General features: G+C 34.2%; 1 protein-coding gene across 3 annotated transcripts in view; it reads right to left on the reverse strand.

Annotated features, from left to right (window-relative positions):
* Window positions 1-16,468, reverse strand: part of CHD1 (chromodomain helicase DNA binding protein 1) — a 55,182-nt gene that overhangs the window by 2,033 nt on the left and 36,681 nt on the right. For 2 of the 3 annotated variants that reach the window (XM_066339026.1, XM_066339025.1), the window contains exons 20-35: window positions 15,779-15,927; window positions 15,432-15,528; window positions 15,245-15,340; window positions 14,141-14,317; window positions 13,800-13,960; window positions 12,420-12,461; window positions 11,576-11,706; window positions 11,034-11,172; window positions 10,187-10,337; window positions 9,050-9,172; window positions 8,597-8,734; window positions 6,061-6,324; window positions 5,509-5,649; window positions 2,541-2,719; window positions 579-675; window positions 302-359 (exon numbers count right to left, since the gene is read on the reverse strand). In XM_066339026.1, coding sequence (XP_066195123.1) covers window positions 302-359; window positions 579-675; window positions 2,541-2,719; window positions 5,509-5,649; window positions 6,061-6,324; window positions 8,597-8,734; window positions 9,050-9,172; window positions 10,187-10,337; window positions 11,034-11,172; window positions 11,576-11,706; window positions 12,420-12,461; window positions 13,800-13,960; window positions 14,141-14,317; window positions 15,245-15,340; window positions 15,432-15,528; window positions 15,779-15,927 — 2,143 coding nt within the window. The remainder of the gene's footprint in view (window positions 1-301; window positions 360-578; window positions 676-2,540; window positions 2,720-5,508; window positions 5,650-6,060; window positions 6,325-8,596; window positions 8,735-9,049; window positions 9,173-10,186; window positions 10,338-11,033; window positions 11,173-11,575; window positions 11,707-12,419; window positions 12,462-13,799; window positions 13,961-14,140; window positions 14,318-15,244; window positions 15,341-15,431; window positions 15,529-15,778; window positions 15,928-16,468) is intronic. The other variant, XM_066339027.1, reaches the window with a different exon arrangement.

Raw genomic sequence — 16,468 nt, forward strand, 5'->3', positions numbered from 1 at the left:
CTGCAAACAGTCACAGAATTTTCAGGACGTTTACAGGTTTTAACTAGACCTCTTGCCCTCTACAAAATCTAACACAAAATTTGTTTCCTTAATTTTTTAAAGGACACTCAAACAACCTGATAAGTACCAGCTTCACTCTTGCACTCTGCTGGATCTCACCAGCAAGTTAGTGAAGCTTTTCAAGTTAGCCTCTCTCTGTGGTACTTAGCAGTGTGGAAAACAGACCCAGGCGACATGTGAAATGAAATACACATGAATACTTAAAGTATTTAACACAATAATACACTTTAAAAATTCTTACCTGGATTTCTAATTACATGTGTATTCACATTGCTGCTAATGTTCTGATCGTTGTGTTGCTAAAAAACACAAGAAACATCAGTAAACGTATTTATTGGTAAATCCTGAAATTCATTTGAATACACTGGAAAAATACCCTAACAAAAGAGACTACTATATTGCAAATACAAATACAAACTTGAAGTGTATTTTGGTGTTCTTTATAATCCACTATATCTAATAAAAGGTTTAATTAAAAATATATATTTTTGCGTTTTGAAAGGATGTGAAAATATTACCTGAGACTCTTGACGTTTTTTGATTGCATGTTTATACAGTTTATGCAGCTTTCTGGCATCAAATTCTGTAAACTTAGAGACAAAAATCCACAAATTTCTGGGGAAGAAGAAAAGAGAAGTTGTAATTCTTCTTTCAATTTCTTTCCCCTGTATTATGTAGCAGAACATGGATTTGACTGAAATTATTTGTACACTACTTCATTAAACCTGAAATGCTACATAATCTCTACAGTATTGCCTAATTGAGCAATAAATGTTATGTAGTTGTAAATAAAACATTTGAAAGACTGATTCCTGTAACAATTTTTCACTTTTTTGTATTTATTGTAAGTACTTCAGATTGTGAAGTGCATGGAGAATAGTACTAATAAGAATTCTGTTAAATTTAGGTTAAATGCTTATTAAAAACACAACTATCAGTTTATATACATCTTCTAAAAAATTGTTTGAATCCTGAGTATTTACCAGTCTGTAAATAAAAAACTTAAGTATGTAAAGGAAGTAAAAATCCTTTCAAATTTGAAATCTCTTACAGCGTAAGACACTTGACCAAGACACCTTATTATATTAAACCATCAGCAAAAGAAATTTTCCACAGATTTTGAAAGTCTAGTCAAAAGCTTTTGAAATCAAGTAAGAACTGTGAAAGAGGATGGAAGTCATAGGGTAATAAATCTGTGCCTAATCTGTGATGAAGGAATCAAAGAAGAACAAATTAAGTCTTTTGCTGTCAAGATGCCAAAATTCTGAAGAAAACTTTACCAGTGATCATGGAAGAAAATGTTTTTTTTAGCAGATACTGATATTTTTTAGTGAAATTTGCAGGTGAGATGCTTAGAAGAGTCTACAGAATATCAGAGTGTTCAAAATATTTCAAGTGTGGAGGTTCAGGAAGCAACAGTATGCTTCTTCACTGTGATTATTTAAACATGATCATTTCTGTCCAGAAGTTTGCATAAGTAGGCAACCAGCAAATGGTGTGTCTAATGAGACCATTCTAATTTAATAATATAAACTACACAATATAAACTACACTACTTCTTATCAAATATAGCTGAAATACATATTTCATTTATCTACACATAGCGTCACTGCATTATGATTAACAGCTCTATTACAAGTTTCTGTATAAAAAATTTACCAAAATATAAGACCTGGATCTTGTTTTCATATCTCAGATCACCTTACTATTTTCAAGTAAAGGAGATAAAATCAGCAGAAGTATATTACACTAATAGAATTCTTCAAGAAAATGCAATACTTAAGAATTTGATGTATGTAATCACAGGATGTGTTTCCACACATAAAGACTTTAAGTGAACATTCTGACAAAAGTAAGTCAAATTGCATTAAGAACTTATCAATGAAATACAAGATCAGTATTTTTTCTTAGTTGTTTTTATATGTTTTTTGTCACCATGTATGTCACCTGTCAACTCTTCCCTCACTTCTGACGTGCATCTGAGTACATTATGAGACATACTTTAACTAAGTCGTAGCTAATACATAATACGTAATTTAATTTTAGAGTACATTAAAAAAATTAAACAATTCTACAAGTTGGCATCGTACATTCAACACAATTTTAGAACGGTGTATTTTCAATAGGCATTACTAAAACACTGAAACAACCTGAAGTTGAAAAACCAGATCCTTACAGGTAAGAATGGTTTTGACTAAACACAGCGGTAGTGACAAGTCCCCCAGCATGTGCTGTCAGTGTTAAGCAGAGGGATGTCTCCACCCTCTGGACAAAATACAGGGCTCTGTACCAATGCTTAAAGCCAATCCATTACAGGTCATGACAATGTATAATCACATCTTAACAGACTCCTATTTAAAACAGCAGAAAGATCAAGAAAGAGTGAGCAATAAGCAGGAGAAATAACTAAAATTTATTCTTTTCAGTGGAACCAACTGTAGATTTCCCCTTTTCAAACAAAACCCAAGAAAGTAACTTACTTTCTCCACTGTTTAATTTGTTCAGGATTTGTGTACTCTTTTAGACATTCAGTAATATGATCCCCAATTTTGATAAGACACTGTCTAGTATGTTCCAGCTGTTCTCTTTCAGAAAGGCCCTTCTCTGGTCGATCCAGCTGTTTCAATGCTGCCTTGACAGGTCTCATTCTTTCTTTGCACTGTAAAATGGAAAAAAATGAATGTATCAATTCAAAAGAAATAATTTATTATAAAGCATGACCCACCTTTTACTGCTATATATAACCACAGATAAAGAATATTGTTACAAGTCAAATGAAATACAAGACTTCCTCGCAGATCCTAGAAACGTTTTATGTATTTCCTTTGGAAAAATATCAATCCAATTGGAAATTCACTTCTCTTTGAAAGCATTAGATTCAATAAAATACAGATATCAAGGCGTGGAAGGTGCTAGTGTGTATTTCTCAAACACCAGCAGCTGGATAGCTGTGAGGCCACTTTTTTTTCCGTTCAAAACCTACTGCTGTGGGCTTATAATGGCAGGTCCAGGGACTAACATGCTGACCCAATATCAAGTGTGTAATTTAGTAATAAAAGCTTTTGCAGACCCTCTCAATTTTATCGTTCCTTTCCCTCACAAGCATCCAAGAATCTAAGGTGATGCTTTCCCCTTAAGAGTGGGACACCACACTAGGATCTGAGAAAGCACTAATTTAATATACAGGATTTCTAAAAGGAAAGGACTAATTACAACTGTTTTATACAATTAAAACTGAGCACAGTCATGTAGGACAAGACTTACCCTTTTTAGCATCTATAAAGCTATACAAACTCAATGTCCAAATTAAATATGTAAGTGTTCAGTACATTTCAAACAAATGCTTTCTGCAACCATTACATTTGGCATTCAACAAATGATCAAAATTGCTTCTCTGAGCATTTTTCAAACCTCACTCCTATGCAGACACTAGCAGAAGTTATGCTACCTACAAAAAAGCTAGTTTGGGAATAACACCATAAGGGTTAGAAACAACCTCTAAGATCATCAAACCCAACCTCTGACTGAACACCACTATCCCCATTAAACATATCAAGTCCCATATCCAGTTGTTCTTTTGAACATTTCCAGGCATAGCGACTCTATCTCCTCCCTGAGCAGGCTGTTCACTGCTTAACCACTCTTTCACTGAAAAAAATCTTTCCTTACATCCAACACTATCCTCCCCTGAAACAACCTGCAGCTGCTTCTCCTTATCCAGTCACTGGTTCCCTGGGGAAAGACCTGACCCCCACCTGGCTAGAATCTGCTATGAGGTAAGTTGCAGAGAGTGGTAAAGTCTCCCCTGATCCTCCTTTGGGCTCAAAAACACCAGCTGCCTCAGCCTCTCCTCACTGTGCTCCAGACCTTTCCCCAGCTCCATTCCCTTCTCTCACTCTAGCACCAAAACCTCCTTTTTTAATTGAGGCGCCCAGAACTGAACACAGCACTCAAGATGTGGCCACAGTGATTGCCTAGACTAGCCACAAATAAAGGTCATACAGCCTTCAATTTTCCTATTTTGAATCCAGTGTTTTAATAGTAAATACAGATAAATCCAGTTGGCATGGATTAAATTGCAGACACTTGCTTAGTCACACATCATACTCCAACAGCACGACACACATATCCTCCCTGTCATCAAGGGCACAATCAGTTAAGCCTGAACAACACTTCCATTTCAAAGTGTAGCTGAGTATGTTTAATTAGACAGCACCTGACCGTGGTATAATGATAAACTCCAACTACCTCCTTCCCCCATTCTTCCCCGCTACACCACCAAACCAAGAAAAACCAAACAAATACCTGGAATGGAATGAAATGGAGTATCACCATTACCACACAAGCATCTAGGGACAACTCAGAAAAACTGGGGAAGCTGTTCCATTGCCATCTTATGCCACTAAGTAATTAAGCATCTGGTTTACATATTGCACTTGCCACAGATTAAAGTAGCTTTTAAAAAGATAGCTTATAGAGTGCAATTCTTATATGGAAGAAGTGATCAGAAATATATAATTGCACATGGAAATCAAATTATTTTCTGCTGTTAGCCACACAGGCATATCCACTTGAATCACTCAAGGCCCATGCTGAAGACCACACCTGAGTTACTTGGATTGTTTAGAATAAGCTCATGGACAGTAACTGTCATACTCAGGAGAATCCTAGTGGCATTGTCACAGCCAGCACCCACAAGAGACCCAACACACCTGTCTGGCAAAAACACAGTTGTTGAAATCTGAACGACAAAACAACCACAGCTGTTCAAAGTAACTCACTGATATTTTTTCCACAGGCCTCAGCTGACCTATGAAATTTCATATAAATTCTGCATATGCATTTTTCTCAAATGTTAATTCTATTCTTGTAAGCACTAATGGTTAAACAGAATTTTTTTTGTGTCAGAGACATTATCTCAGCAAGATAATTTTAAGTGATTTAGCACTGTTTCTTCCTGTGCTCACTAGGAAGTGAACATTGTTCATTGTGTTCACTAGGAAGTCTGCAATACTTCAGAAGTAAGTGCTGAAACCCAGTTTTTCTTGCTATCTTACAAAGAAGAATAGCATGTATGATATGGTGAAGCCAAAGACTCCATCAATTCCAATTACGTTCATTCACATCTGCTCCTTAAGAAGCACAAGTGATTAGTGATTCTTGATTCGTGAGGATAAATCTTTAATGTTTATATTCTCAACCAATTAATCCTACAAACTATTGGATAAGTTCTTCTGCAATCCTGCATAAATACAGCAAAAAGCCAAAATAAAACTGCTAGAACAGAATCAAAAATTACTTTGGTATACTGTCAATAACATTCATTGATCTGAGACTCAGCAAAAGATCACCTGTGTTACTGTGCCAAGTAACCGTATCAAGAATATCAGCAATTGTCCTCATTTAGACTATTAAGTATACACAATAATTTATCAAAAGGGGACTTACCACACTAAAAGTTTTCTGATCTAGCTCTTCAGATTCTTCTGATATAGGAACTGGTTCACTAGATGCAGTAATATGAACTGGAGTATCCAGCAATGGAATTTTTTTAGCTTTTTCCTTATTTTCTGATTTGATTTCATTTACCTAAGAACAAGATACAAAAATATTTAAATATATTTTATTTTAGTTCTGCAATTACAACATATGACAATCCCCATAACTACTGCCTTCTCCTTAATATATAAGAATAAAATCTATGCTGACATTCAACAACAGTACATTTTACTTTCTCTGTGAAAGGGAAAAGGAAAATGGAAAAAACGAATTTTTTGCACACATTCAGTCCAATTAAGAGATATATCACTGAAGATGTACCTCCCCATTTCAAATGCCTGTCCTTGTGGTTTCAGGTACTAAAAATAAAGCTGCAACCAACATAAAAGATTTTAATGGAATGACAACTGATCAAATCTAAAGCACTTTCTCATCTCAAAATCATTCACATAGACCTGGTGGCCTTCTCTAGCACTATGTAAGATAAGTAAACCTAGTTACCTTCTCTTCCTTTACTTCTTTTTCTTTCTGTGTGGATTCTTTTACTTTGTTTTCTCTCTTTTCTTTAATATCCTTTTCTTTCAATTCTTTCTTATCCTCTTTTTCTTTTTTCTCCCTTTTCAAATCCCTCTTACTTTCCTTTTCTTTTGTCTCTCTTTTTTCTTCAGCTTCCTTCTTTATACCAGTATCTGGCTCAGGCTTTTCTTCATTTTCTTTTTCTGCTTTAAATTTTTTATGTGGATGTTTCACTGAAACAATCTCATCCTGCAATATGCAAGCATATATGTCATGTCAAACTGGGTTCCTATCTATACAAGTTTTGAAACTATCAGATTCAAACACTTCTTATCTGAGCATGTTTTATTTCTGGATGTAGATTTATCAAATCACCTCTCAGGTAGCATTGAATGCAATTGGTAAAGAAATATGAGAGCTATGCACTCACTTCCTTGATGTGACACAGCAAGTACTGATTTGGCAGAGGCCGTGGGTACGAGAAATCCATTTTAACTCAAAATAAAGTTTGAATTTGGTCCCCTTAAAGGCTGTTAGTCTGAAGAACTAAAATCTAAAAGGAAGTATGGTCTTGCAAAACTGACCTAATTGGTCAGGTCAGTCAAGTGATAGGATATGTCAGAAGACCTCTGATCTAACTTAGCTTTGTCCCAATCCCCTATTAAACGCTCACAGGAGAAGGTAAGAGAATCCCAACTTTCTCTATTCCAGAACTGTTCATTTTACTACACTTCAAAAAAATCTTTAGTTACAGAATCTCTGTTAGGTGTCTATTCAACTCTTTGGAGATGAATGGAGTATTACTCATTGTCCTTTATAATATTCACTGAGAAGGTCTGAGATGGAAACTAGTATCTTTCAGACACAGAAAAATACTATAAATAAATTATTATTATAACACAGGTGGAAGAATCATTATCATGTTTGAATTTATTTGAACATACCACAAAGGCATATACAGAAACTGCTTATAAGTTGCATAAAAACAGATGGAAGACCAACTAGTAGTTGAATTGAACAAGTTACTTAGAAGAGGTATGAAGTCAACAGCCTAACCAGGGCTGTGTTTTAGTGTTTAGGTATCATGGAAACTTTCTAGGAAATCCAATGATTAATCATTTTAAATCCAATCATTTAAAAACTTTCCTGATAATTCTAGCAGTAATATAGATAAGTTTTAAATAATGAACACAGTATGGAAACTAAGTAGCTAGAGCCAGTTGTCTAGGAAGGTTGTAGTTTACAACCTTGTAGTATACAAGTTTCCAGAAATGCAATTGTTATTTGGTGTCCAAAAGTACTGAAGTGATGACTACCTGATGTTAAAAGAGAGGACAGCATTCTAGGCAGTTTCCCAAAACATAGTTAAGTCAATCACCTGATGGCAGTGTCTTCTCCTCCAAGTGGAGGATGAAGACTAACACTCATTTTTAAAGCAGCCTGAATTAATTTGCTTAGTCTGGGACTTCAGTTGTCCCCGTTAATTTACTGGGAACTGTGGCAACACTTAAAAGTCTTAGTCTTCTAGGTAATTATTCCAATTCCAGGTAATTATTGTAGCTATAAACACAAGGCAGTCTACATTGATTTTTTTATTGCTGGCTTCACATTATAGTCTTCATAGTACAATTTAAATACGTACACTGAAAGAGTGCTTAAAACCTGCTATTTTTTCATAGATCACAGTTTTTCTAATGCTAATTTTAACTACGTATTTCTGCAAGTATTTTTTTTAGAACAAGTTGACAATTACAATGGTTTGTAATGGTTTGATTTAAACCAAGTAGAGAGTGTTTTATTGATATATATAGAATTCAGTGACTTATTTCAACTGCTTTCAAATTAGCTGTGACATGGCTCTAAATTTCATCCAAATTTTTAAGTCTAGTGATTTTCTATATGATAAAAAAAAAATATTTAAAAGACAAAACAAAGGCATAATACTAAGATTAATAACCAGAAGTAAAAAACCCAACAAGGTTAAACAGTCTTTCTGAAAAATAAGAGCCATGATGTATACATGAGCTTTCATATGCAAGCCCTGAAATATAATTTTTATGCTGCCCATTCTAATTGAGCTTGATGACATTTTTCTCAGCCTCAATAAAAAGCCCTTTACCTTAAGAATCACTATTAGTAGTAGTAACACATGAGCAAAACCCAGTAGTCTTACAACTGTGATTTCCACTTCTAGCAAATATAATGCAGCAAATATAGCACTTATAGCAAATATAATGCCTTTAAAGAATGTTGAAACTGAGCAATATCACTAATAATTAGATGGTAATATTTTTATAGCAATTTGGAAAATTCCTAATTCCTCATTTATTTATCATTATATTGAAATAGATACAGTCAGAAGACTATATGTATTTGTATTAATGCATCATTTACAGTAGCCACAGGAAAAAAGATAACATTCAGGTGTTTTAATTTTATTAAGCCAAGCAGAAGATAAAATACAAATTGATACTAACACGAAGAAATTAATAGAAATCTTTATTATGTGAAAGAAACTCACCTTGTTATTCTCATCATCATCTTCATCAGATTTTTCTGAGGGTTGTGGTGAAGAATCACTTTTTATTTCTTCTTTTAATTTTGCAGCCTTTAGCACTTTATTCTTCTTAGTTCTTGTTTTCCTCCTCTTTGAATTGCCCTGAATGCAAATTGATCTGCTTAATCATGTCAACTGACAATCTTTCCACTATATTTGCAAAATAAGATTTGGTTTTACATCAAAGAGAGGGTTCCCTTTATTTTATTTACTGCCACTAACGACCACCACTTTACTCAGGACTGGAGACAGAGCTTAGTGCAGCAGTAGAGAATGTACACAAATAGTAAGAGAATAATAATACAACATGAAACTTGCAATCAATATCCTGAGTTCATCTTATGTACTATGATTAGCAACAGAGTAATACAACACAAATAAAAAGTGCAGCTGACACAAATGCCACATTTTACTTACTGCTCCAGCAAGCCTTTGTGCTTCCTTCCTCGCAAGGTCTTTATTCAGTAATTTAATGAGGTAGTCTGCACGGGTCTGCAACTGCTTTGCCTGGGGTTTCTTATCTGGATCATCAGGCAAAATCTGTGGAGAAAATGGTAGCATCACAGCTGTGAATACAGATTATCAACTTTTAGATGTTAGGCTAGAGCACACAGAACAGAAAAAGCTGCATAAAAGGACATGATAAAGAATCCACTCCACCTATACCTAGTAAATGTGTCAGAATGTTTAAAGCAAAGGAAAATTTCTTTAAAATTTTCATTTCTCTCCAATGAAACCAATGCAAGCAACCAATGCAGAATCTTGGAAATTGCCTCAGAATTTAACATCAACTCCAGAAACCAGCCTCAGATTTCTGTCTCCACTTTGATATTTAATCTAAGAAATTCCAGGCATCTGTACCAGTCAGTCACAGAACCCCTGGCTCTGACTCACTCATCTTCTAAATGCAGCTGCCAAGAATACAAATATGTGGCTTCAAATGCTGGACAAATTAATGAAAGGCAGGAGTAGGAATCGTTATTAAACAAATTTGGACACAAACCTGGCTCCTCAAATCCCAAAGCTACAGGTTGTTGGCACTGTCACAAAGTTTACATCACCCCAGGCTTTTCCTCAGTATCTGCTGCTCACTATTGCTAAGAAGCTATTGCACTATTCCTAGTACAGCTACTCTCAATGTTGGGAGTGGAAGACAGCTTCAACTGAAGAACCTGGGGATTAAGCGGGGATGGAGAAACTAAATTACATCTCTAGAAAAACCTCTCTTCTCAAAAGACTGAGAACACAAAATTAAAAAAACCCAGAACATCTGAAATGAAGAACAAAAAGACTGAAAAAAAATCAAATGACACAGGGTAAACCATGTGACAATATGGAAACACAACTGACTGCAAGGAAGCATGCTTCAAAATACTCAAGACTCCAAAATCTAGTAATATACCATGAGAAGGAAATGAAGTATGTATTAAGTCCAACTGACGTCTAATGTTTCTGCAATTTCATTTATCATAAAATAAGCTCTTTCAGTAACACTACTTAGCAGCATCTATACCTAAGCAAATAGTCCTTGATAAACCATTGTAGATGACATACCTTATGTGTCAAACTGAGATCTGGATCCATTTTTATCATTTCCCAGCTGCCGTAACCATATTCATAGATGCCTATTAACAAATTGGAATCATCTTCCTTACCCCAATCTATATCAAAATGGGCAGCCTTAGTGTGGCATGGGATGACGTATCTAGAAGAAATATATTAGAAAGACAAATAAATTATTTGTACATCTGAAACTTAGCCTAGGGGGAAGGGAACATACTAAAGGTAATGTAACTAGATTTATTTTCTCTGCTAAGATGTTGGTAAATTTAAGAAACTAATCCAAATATTTATCATAATATTTTCCTAGAATTTTTATAAAACAGTTATTGAAACCAGCACTGGAATGTGTTTTAAAGCTGATTAAGAATAAAATATGAGGAATCCGTCTGTAGCCATGAGGTGTGACAGAACTGGCTAGCCACAAAAAAAAAGCAAAAATCATCCTCCAAATGTTCTAAGTCGATAGTTTAAGAACTGCAATACACAAGGTGGAAGGAAAATTTAGAGGGTAGGAACAACTACTGCTGCACTTTGATACCTCTCTCAAGCACAGTTGACACATTAAGCTCCTCAGCAGGCCTGAATTCTATTCCCAATTATTTTTAGTAACTGAACATAGTTCATAGTGAATACCATTGACAAGTTAAAGCTGTTACTGGCCTCTGTGGCAAAGGAAGAAAAAACGAAGTAGAGCTGTGGAGCAGGTTACCGCTGCCAGTTCTTAAAGGAAAATGCTTTTAATAGAGTGTTTAAGCCAAAGCTGCAAAAAACAAAAGCTAATAAGACCTGATAAGTTTTAAGCATTACTGCTCCCTTAAAAATATGCACAAATCAGTACCTTTTTCTTTCTTCTGGATCTGAAGGAATGGATTTGTGCAATGGCGCCAATTCTTCCTCGTGAGAGATAACTAACTTTGCATTTACTTGCACTCCTGAGATTCGGAACGTTGGACCTTTAACCTTCCCAAGTCTACCTCCTTGAAATAAAAGACAAAGCTACTAAAATATTTACCATTACAAATAGCATCAGAAAAATTTAAAGAAAACAATTATATCATATTACCTTTTCTTGACAAATGCTTGAATTAAATGCTTGAGAATTTAATTCAGAAAATTTAATTCAGAAAAGCCCCTCCATAACAGGAGCATTTCTAAATTTCACAGCATATCAAAAACCTACTTCATTTTTCAGTGGTAAGTCACACACAGAAAGGCAAAAAATCAGCTTACTATAACCCTGGGATTTTTAAATCATCCAGTACACATCCCATTTTTTTCATATTTCCCAACAAAATTCTTTTCTTTTATGATCACAGTGCAAGAGTAACTCATTCTTCTTGACATTTTTCACTGTCCCCTCAAGACTCTTGAATACTGTACCTGCTCTTTCTTGTCCAGATGAATTGTCCTTTAAGGCTTTAATGCATCCATTATGTACAAGTTCTCCCAGACGTCTGAGATCTGTCTCTGACTTATCAACTAGCTCAGCATCTCTAGCTACAGCATCTAACCTGTAATAAAAAGAATACCTATTTTTTGTAACTCTGAAAATTTGGCTATTGTGAATGACCCCTTCAGACTTTAAAACTAAAGAAATGATCACGGAAGCTATCAGTGAAATCATTTCTATTTGGTGTTCAATTTTGATCCAAGAAAAAAAACAAAAACAACTAAATGATTTAGGTATGAGGACAACAAAACAAGAATTGTAAAGAACCCTAACCCTAGTGTTAAATTATTGCACATTTCTTTAGAAAAGAAAAAGAATCATTAAATCATGCATACATAAATGCATCATATGATGATATGCACTATAAATATTTCTAAGGATTAATATTTTTAAGGACCTTTTAAGGGAAGTTTTTTTTAAAAGAGGAATAATGAAAAACGTAAAAACAACTGACAATATGTAAAATGCATAACTAACTTTGACAGTCAGAGTGGATAAACTGACAGGCTTTCAACAGGCTTATTAAACACAGCAAGTGCATTATTATAACTGAAAAAGATAAAACAAGTCAGCAGATAATCTTAAAGGAAGCATTACTCCAAATTGCAAGGTCTGCTGTGTGGCTGTCTGCACACGTCATACATGAAGAAACTAAAGTCTCACTATATTCAAGATGATGTATTTCCCCTGCTGAGTCAAGTTTCACGGTACATTCTAATTTTTATAAAAGAGAGATTCCAAGTTGCCATGTAAGTAATAATCAAACACCTTTACCTCTCGAGAGGGCCACCAAATTTCTTGTAACTCTTGATAAACCTAATAACAGAAAATAATTTTGCCATTTAAGTATATGTTTAACAAACTACATTCGTTTTTTAAAGTTGTATTGTTTCAATTGTTAATCTTATAATAATGCTATGTGGACAATGGGGGAAAAAAAGTAGAGAGTTCAGATTAATAAAATAAGTTTTATGGGTTTGAGAACTGATATAAATAAAACAATAGAAGATGAATTTTATTTCTGAGATTACTTTATTAATTTCACAAGACTGAGGATTCTGCAGCTGTATGTATCTAAAAATGAAAACTGAACATGGATTTACAGTATATGAAGATTTCAGACATCATGCTACGTGTAATTATACAGTTCTTAGAAAGAGCAGTCTCCAACAGGTAATTGGAAGATTTTGGAAAATGACATGAAAGATACTATCTGTTGAAATGTCTAAGCAATGGAAAGAAACTGGAGATACTTGGAGGAGAAAGGAAATGAAATAAAAATAAAATTAAAATAAATTAATTAATAAAAAGAAGAAAGAAAACTTCCTCAACAACGAAACTGCTTGTGCAAGCAAAAGAACAGCCTTGAAAAAAGTACCAATTTACCTCACTGTTAGATGAGATAGATAGCTAAAAAGGATCTTTAAAGTACATCTCTAAAATAATACTCTGAAAACTTTACAGCATTTTAGAGAAAGATGCATACTTAAATTTCAGAAGCAAAGTACCATTTCACAAACCCAAAAATGCTTGCCAAAAGAATTTCTCCTCCTCCTACCAAAACAATACCTCAGCAAATATTTAGCATGTACAGAAGAGACCAATAATAGTACAGGTTTCAAATATGATTTTGTATTTTCTTAGTTTTAAAAAGGCAGGATATAACAATTCAATTATAGTACCAAGAAGTTTAAAAAGAAAACAGAATCCAATCGATTTTTTTCATTTGTGTCACCAAATGTATGCAACATATTGTTACAGCACTATGGGGTTTAGATAAATTGGTGGAAACCAGATTATTTTGCTGGTTTCTTTTTAAAGGAAAGTTCACACCTTGTAAAATCACTGTCAGTAATCATCCAGTGAAATAACTGTCTTCATAGGCTGCAGGAACTAATGAATTTAAACCAATCATGAATATTTTTCAAACCTGATTTTATACCTCACTAAATTGGGTTCAAATTCTGGCTGTAACAGTTCATTATGTCAGCACCACAATGTAAAAACATTAAATGCCTAGAATAAAAAGATTTCAAACAACTTCAGGAAAAGCAGATTATGACCTGTAGTTTTAAGACAAATAAAAGAATATCATTAATAAAAATAACTGTAATTTCTAGCCCCTTTAAATATGCACACCCTCCCATATCTTACCGCCTGATCTCTGCATCACTAAATCCTTTAATATTTTCTCGAGGAATAGTTCGTGGTCTTCCACGTTTTTTTGGCCTTTTCCTTTCTGAGATGGAGTCACTATCAGATCCAGAGTATCTTCTACTCCTACTGCGCCTCCCTTCGCTGCCGTTGAAACTAATCTGGAATTCCAGAGCAAGCAAGCTATGTAAGTAACTAATACAAGCAAGTTTTACCTGCTCTGTCAAAAAAAGGTGTTCAGAAAAGGAAAAAAAAAAACGAAACCCAAACCCAAACCCCAAAAGCAACAAATAACACCAAAAGCAACACAGAACTACACTTCAGTCAGAACCAAGAGACACCTGTTTTGCACAGTTTCTCATCCTTGGAAGCATGTATATTTCTTCAAGTTCTTTTTGTCTTTCCTCCTCTTCTATTCTTCGCCTCTGGACCTCTGGAATGATTTCTTCCCAATTTCTTGAATTTCTTTCTGGTTCCAACTCAATATCATCTTCGTCCATATTGGAGAAGTTGGCCACCTTGTACATCAAAATGTATGTATTTTCATCAAGTCAATACATGACGCAATTTGAAAAAGACTACTCAATTACTGTTTTAGGAAAATGAAGTCCCAGATCCCATATTTTGTGCATTTATACATGTATTACTTACATATTTTATCTCTCTCAATATATGCTATTGTTTTGTAAGATATATATAAAACTTACAAATTACAAATTCATGGAATCATCTCTAGAGAAAGTACTTTTATTCGTTCAGTAAAGACAAGACTCCTTTCAGCATGGGCTGAGATACAAGGAGAATCACGCCCCTCACACCTGTACAATTGTTGTTTAACTTCCTATAAAGTAGGACTAACAACATTTAAATGCCTGATTTAATGCGAAACTATAATAATATAAAAGTAACAAAACAACACTACGCAGATATCAAAATATGTTGCAAATGAGTGATTAGCAGGAGAGCCATTTAATAATCTCCTAAACTAAACAAACATATCATGCTCTGCATTATTTTTCCCTACACATAATATGTTTAACTGATAACACTTAAAAATACCTGGCATTCCAAGTTCACTTTGGGGCTAAAAGCAACTTGGAGAAATGATCAGCTAAGAAACACAAAGAATATATTGCATTTAATGATACACATAGCTGCTTAATAACAAAGGCAGCAAATAAAACACAAAATTAAAATCCTAATCATTAACACATTCATAAATACATCTTATTTTATTATCAAAATACATCATGTATTTTTAGTTGTTTATACTGATGGTGAAGTACCATGTATAGGCAAACAACCATTTCACTGGGAAGTGATACAGAGCTGACTTACTGAGGCATCTATTCCAGACGAATGGAGAGATAGGTACATAGAAGAGAAATAGCACTGTTTAAAAAGGGAAATACAACTATGGCAGGAAGGAGGGAGCAGAGTCATACCTTGAACTGTGAAAGCAACTCATCTCCTACAGTTAATGGACCTGGCTCATTTTCCCGAGTTTCAGCTCTCTTCAGTATTTCATCTATATCCATTTCCTGAGGATAAAAAAGAAGTTTCTCTTTACAATTAAATAATGTATATATATTTTCAGATGTTTTTTCTACCTAGTCCAGAAGTGATACTTACCTGAGGCTCCTGTTCTTCCCCTTCAGGTTCTTTAAAAAGTTCCTCAGCACCAAACTTCAAAATTGCTGACAACTCTTCCTTATTAAAAGGTGTTGAGCTAAAATAAATGATGTTTCAGGAAAAACATTTTAACTTATTAATTAGAAAAGTTCTCTATAATCATGAGTCAATGAATCTTTCTTTTCACTGTTAAATATAACACTTCATATATTTGAGATACATATTTAATATCCAAATAAAAATCTACAAATACTTTAAATCATAAAGACTTGCATCATATTTTGCCTCTCATTTACAAGTGAAATATTCTTAAGGATAAGTTGGTATAGAAACAAACACAAAGGTACCTTGAAGGAGTAGAGCCTGTATGTAACACAGTTTTCCCTGTAGTGTCCATTCTCTGAATTACTAAATGATCTAACACCATCTTTTTCTTGGCCCGTTCAAGAATATCTTCTTCTACTGATCCTTTTGTGACTAGTCGATAAATATTAACCTATGTGTATTTAAAAAATAAAAATATTTTAAAGCGGAAATCTCAGTATTTGTTACATAACCTCAGATTTTTTATTCCATGTTTCAAATACAAAATACTAGTTTAATCATATTACCACAGTCTTCACAGAAATGATTTAAAAAACCTGAATAAATAGACCTTAGACCTTTCTTTACAAACTTCAGTGACTTGGCACAAGTATTGCCAAAGGCAGTAATATCATATTGGCAATTGTTACTGTATGTCTTCTGTAAGAAGGAAACAATCCGGTTGAGAACTAGAATATTTAAGCATTGGGGTTGTGACTGATGTAGCAATTATTTTGTAGAATGACATCATACCAATGAATGTAAGACAGACAAGTCCATAACTCTTCTCCCTCTCCCACCCAATTACCACAGCTGTCATATTATGTCTTCATGTATGGAGAGTTAGGAAAAAAGAAACGATCATTACTAACATTTCTGGACATATGCAGAAAGTATTAGTTATTCTCAAAAATACATGAGAACTGACTGGTGCAGACAGAGAGTGGACAGCT

Source organism: Sylvia atricapilla, chromosome Z, assembly GCF_009819655.1.
Source record: "Sylvia atricapilla isolate bSylAtr1 chromosome Z, bSylAtr1.pri, whole genome shotgun sequence".
NCBI lineage: Eukaryota > Metazoa > Chordata > Aves > Passeriformes > Sylviidae > Sylvia > Sylvia atricapilla.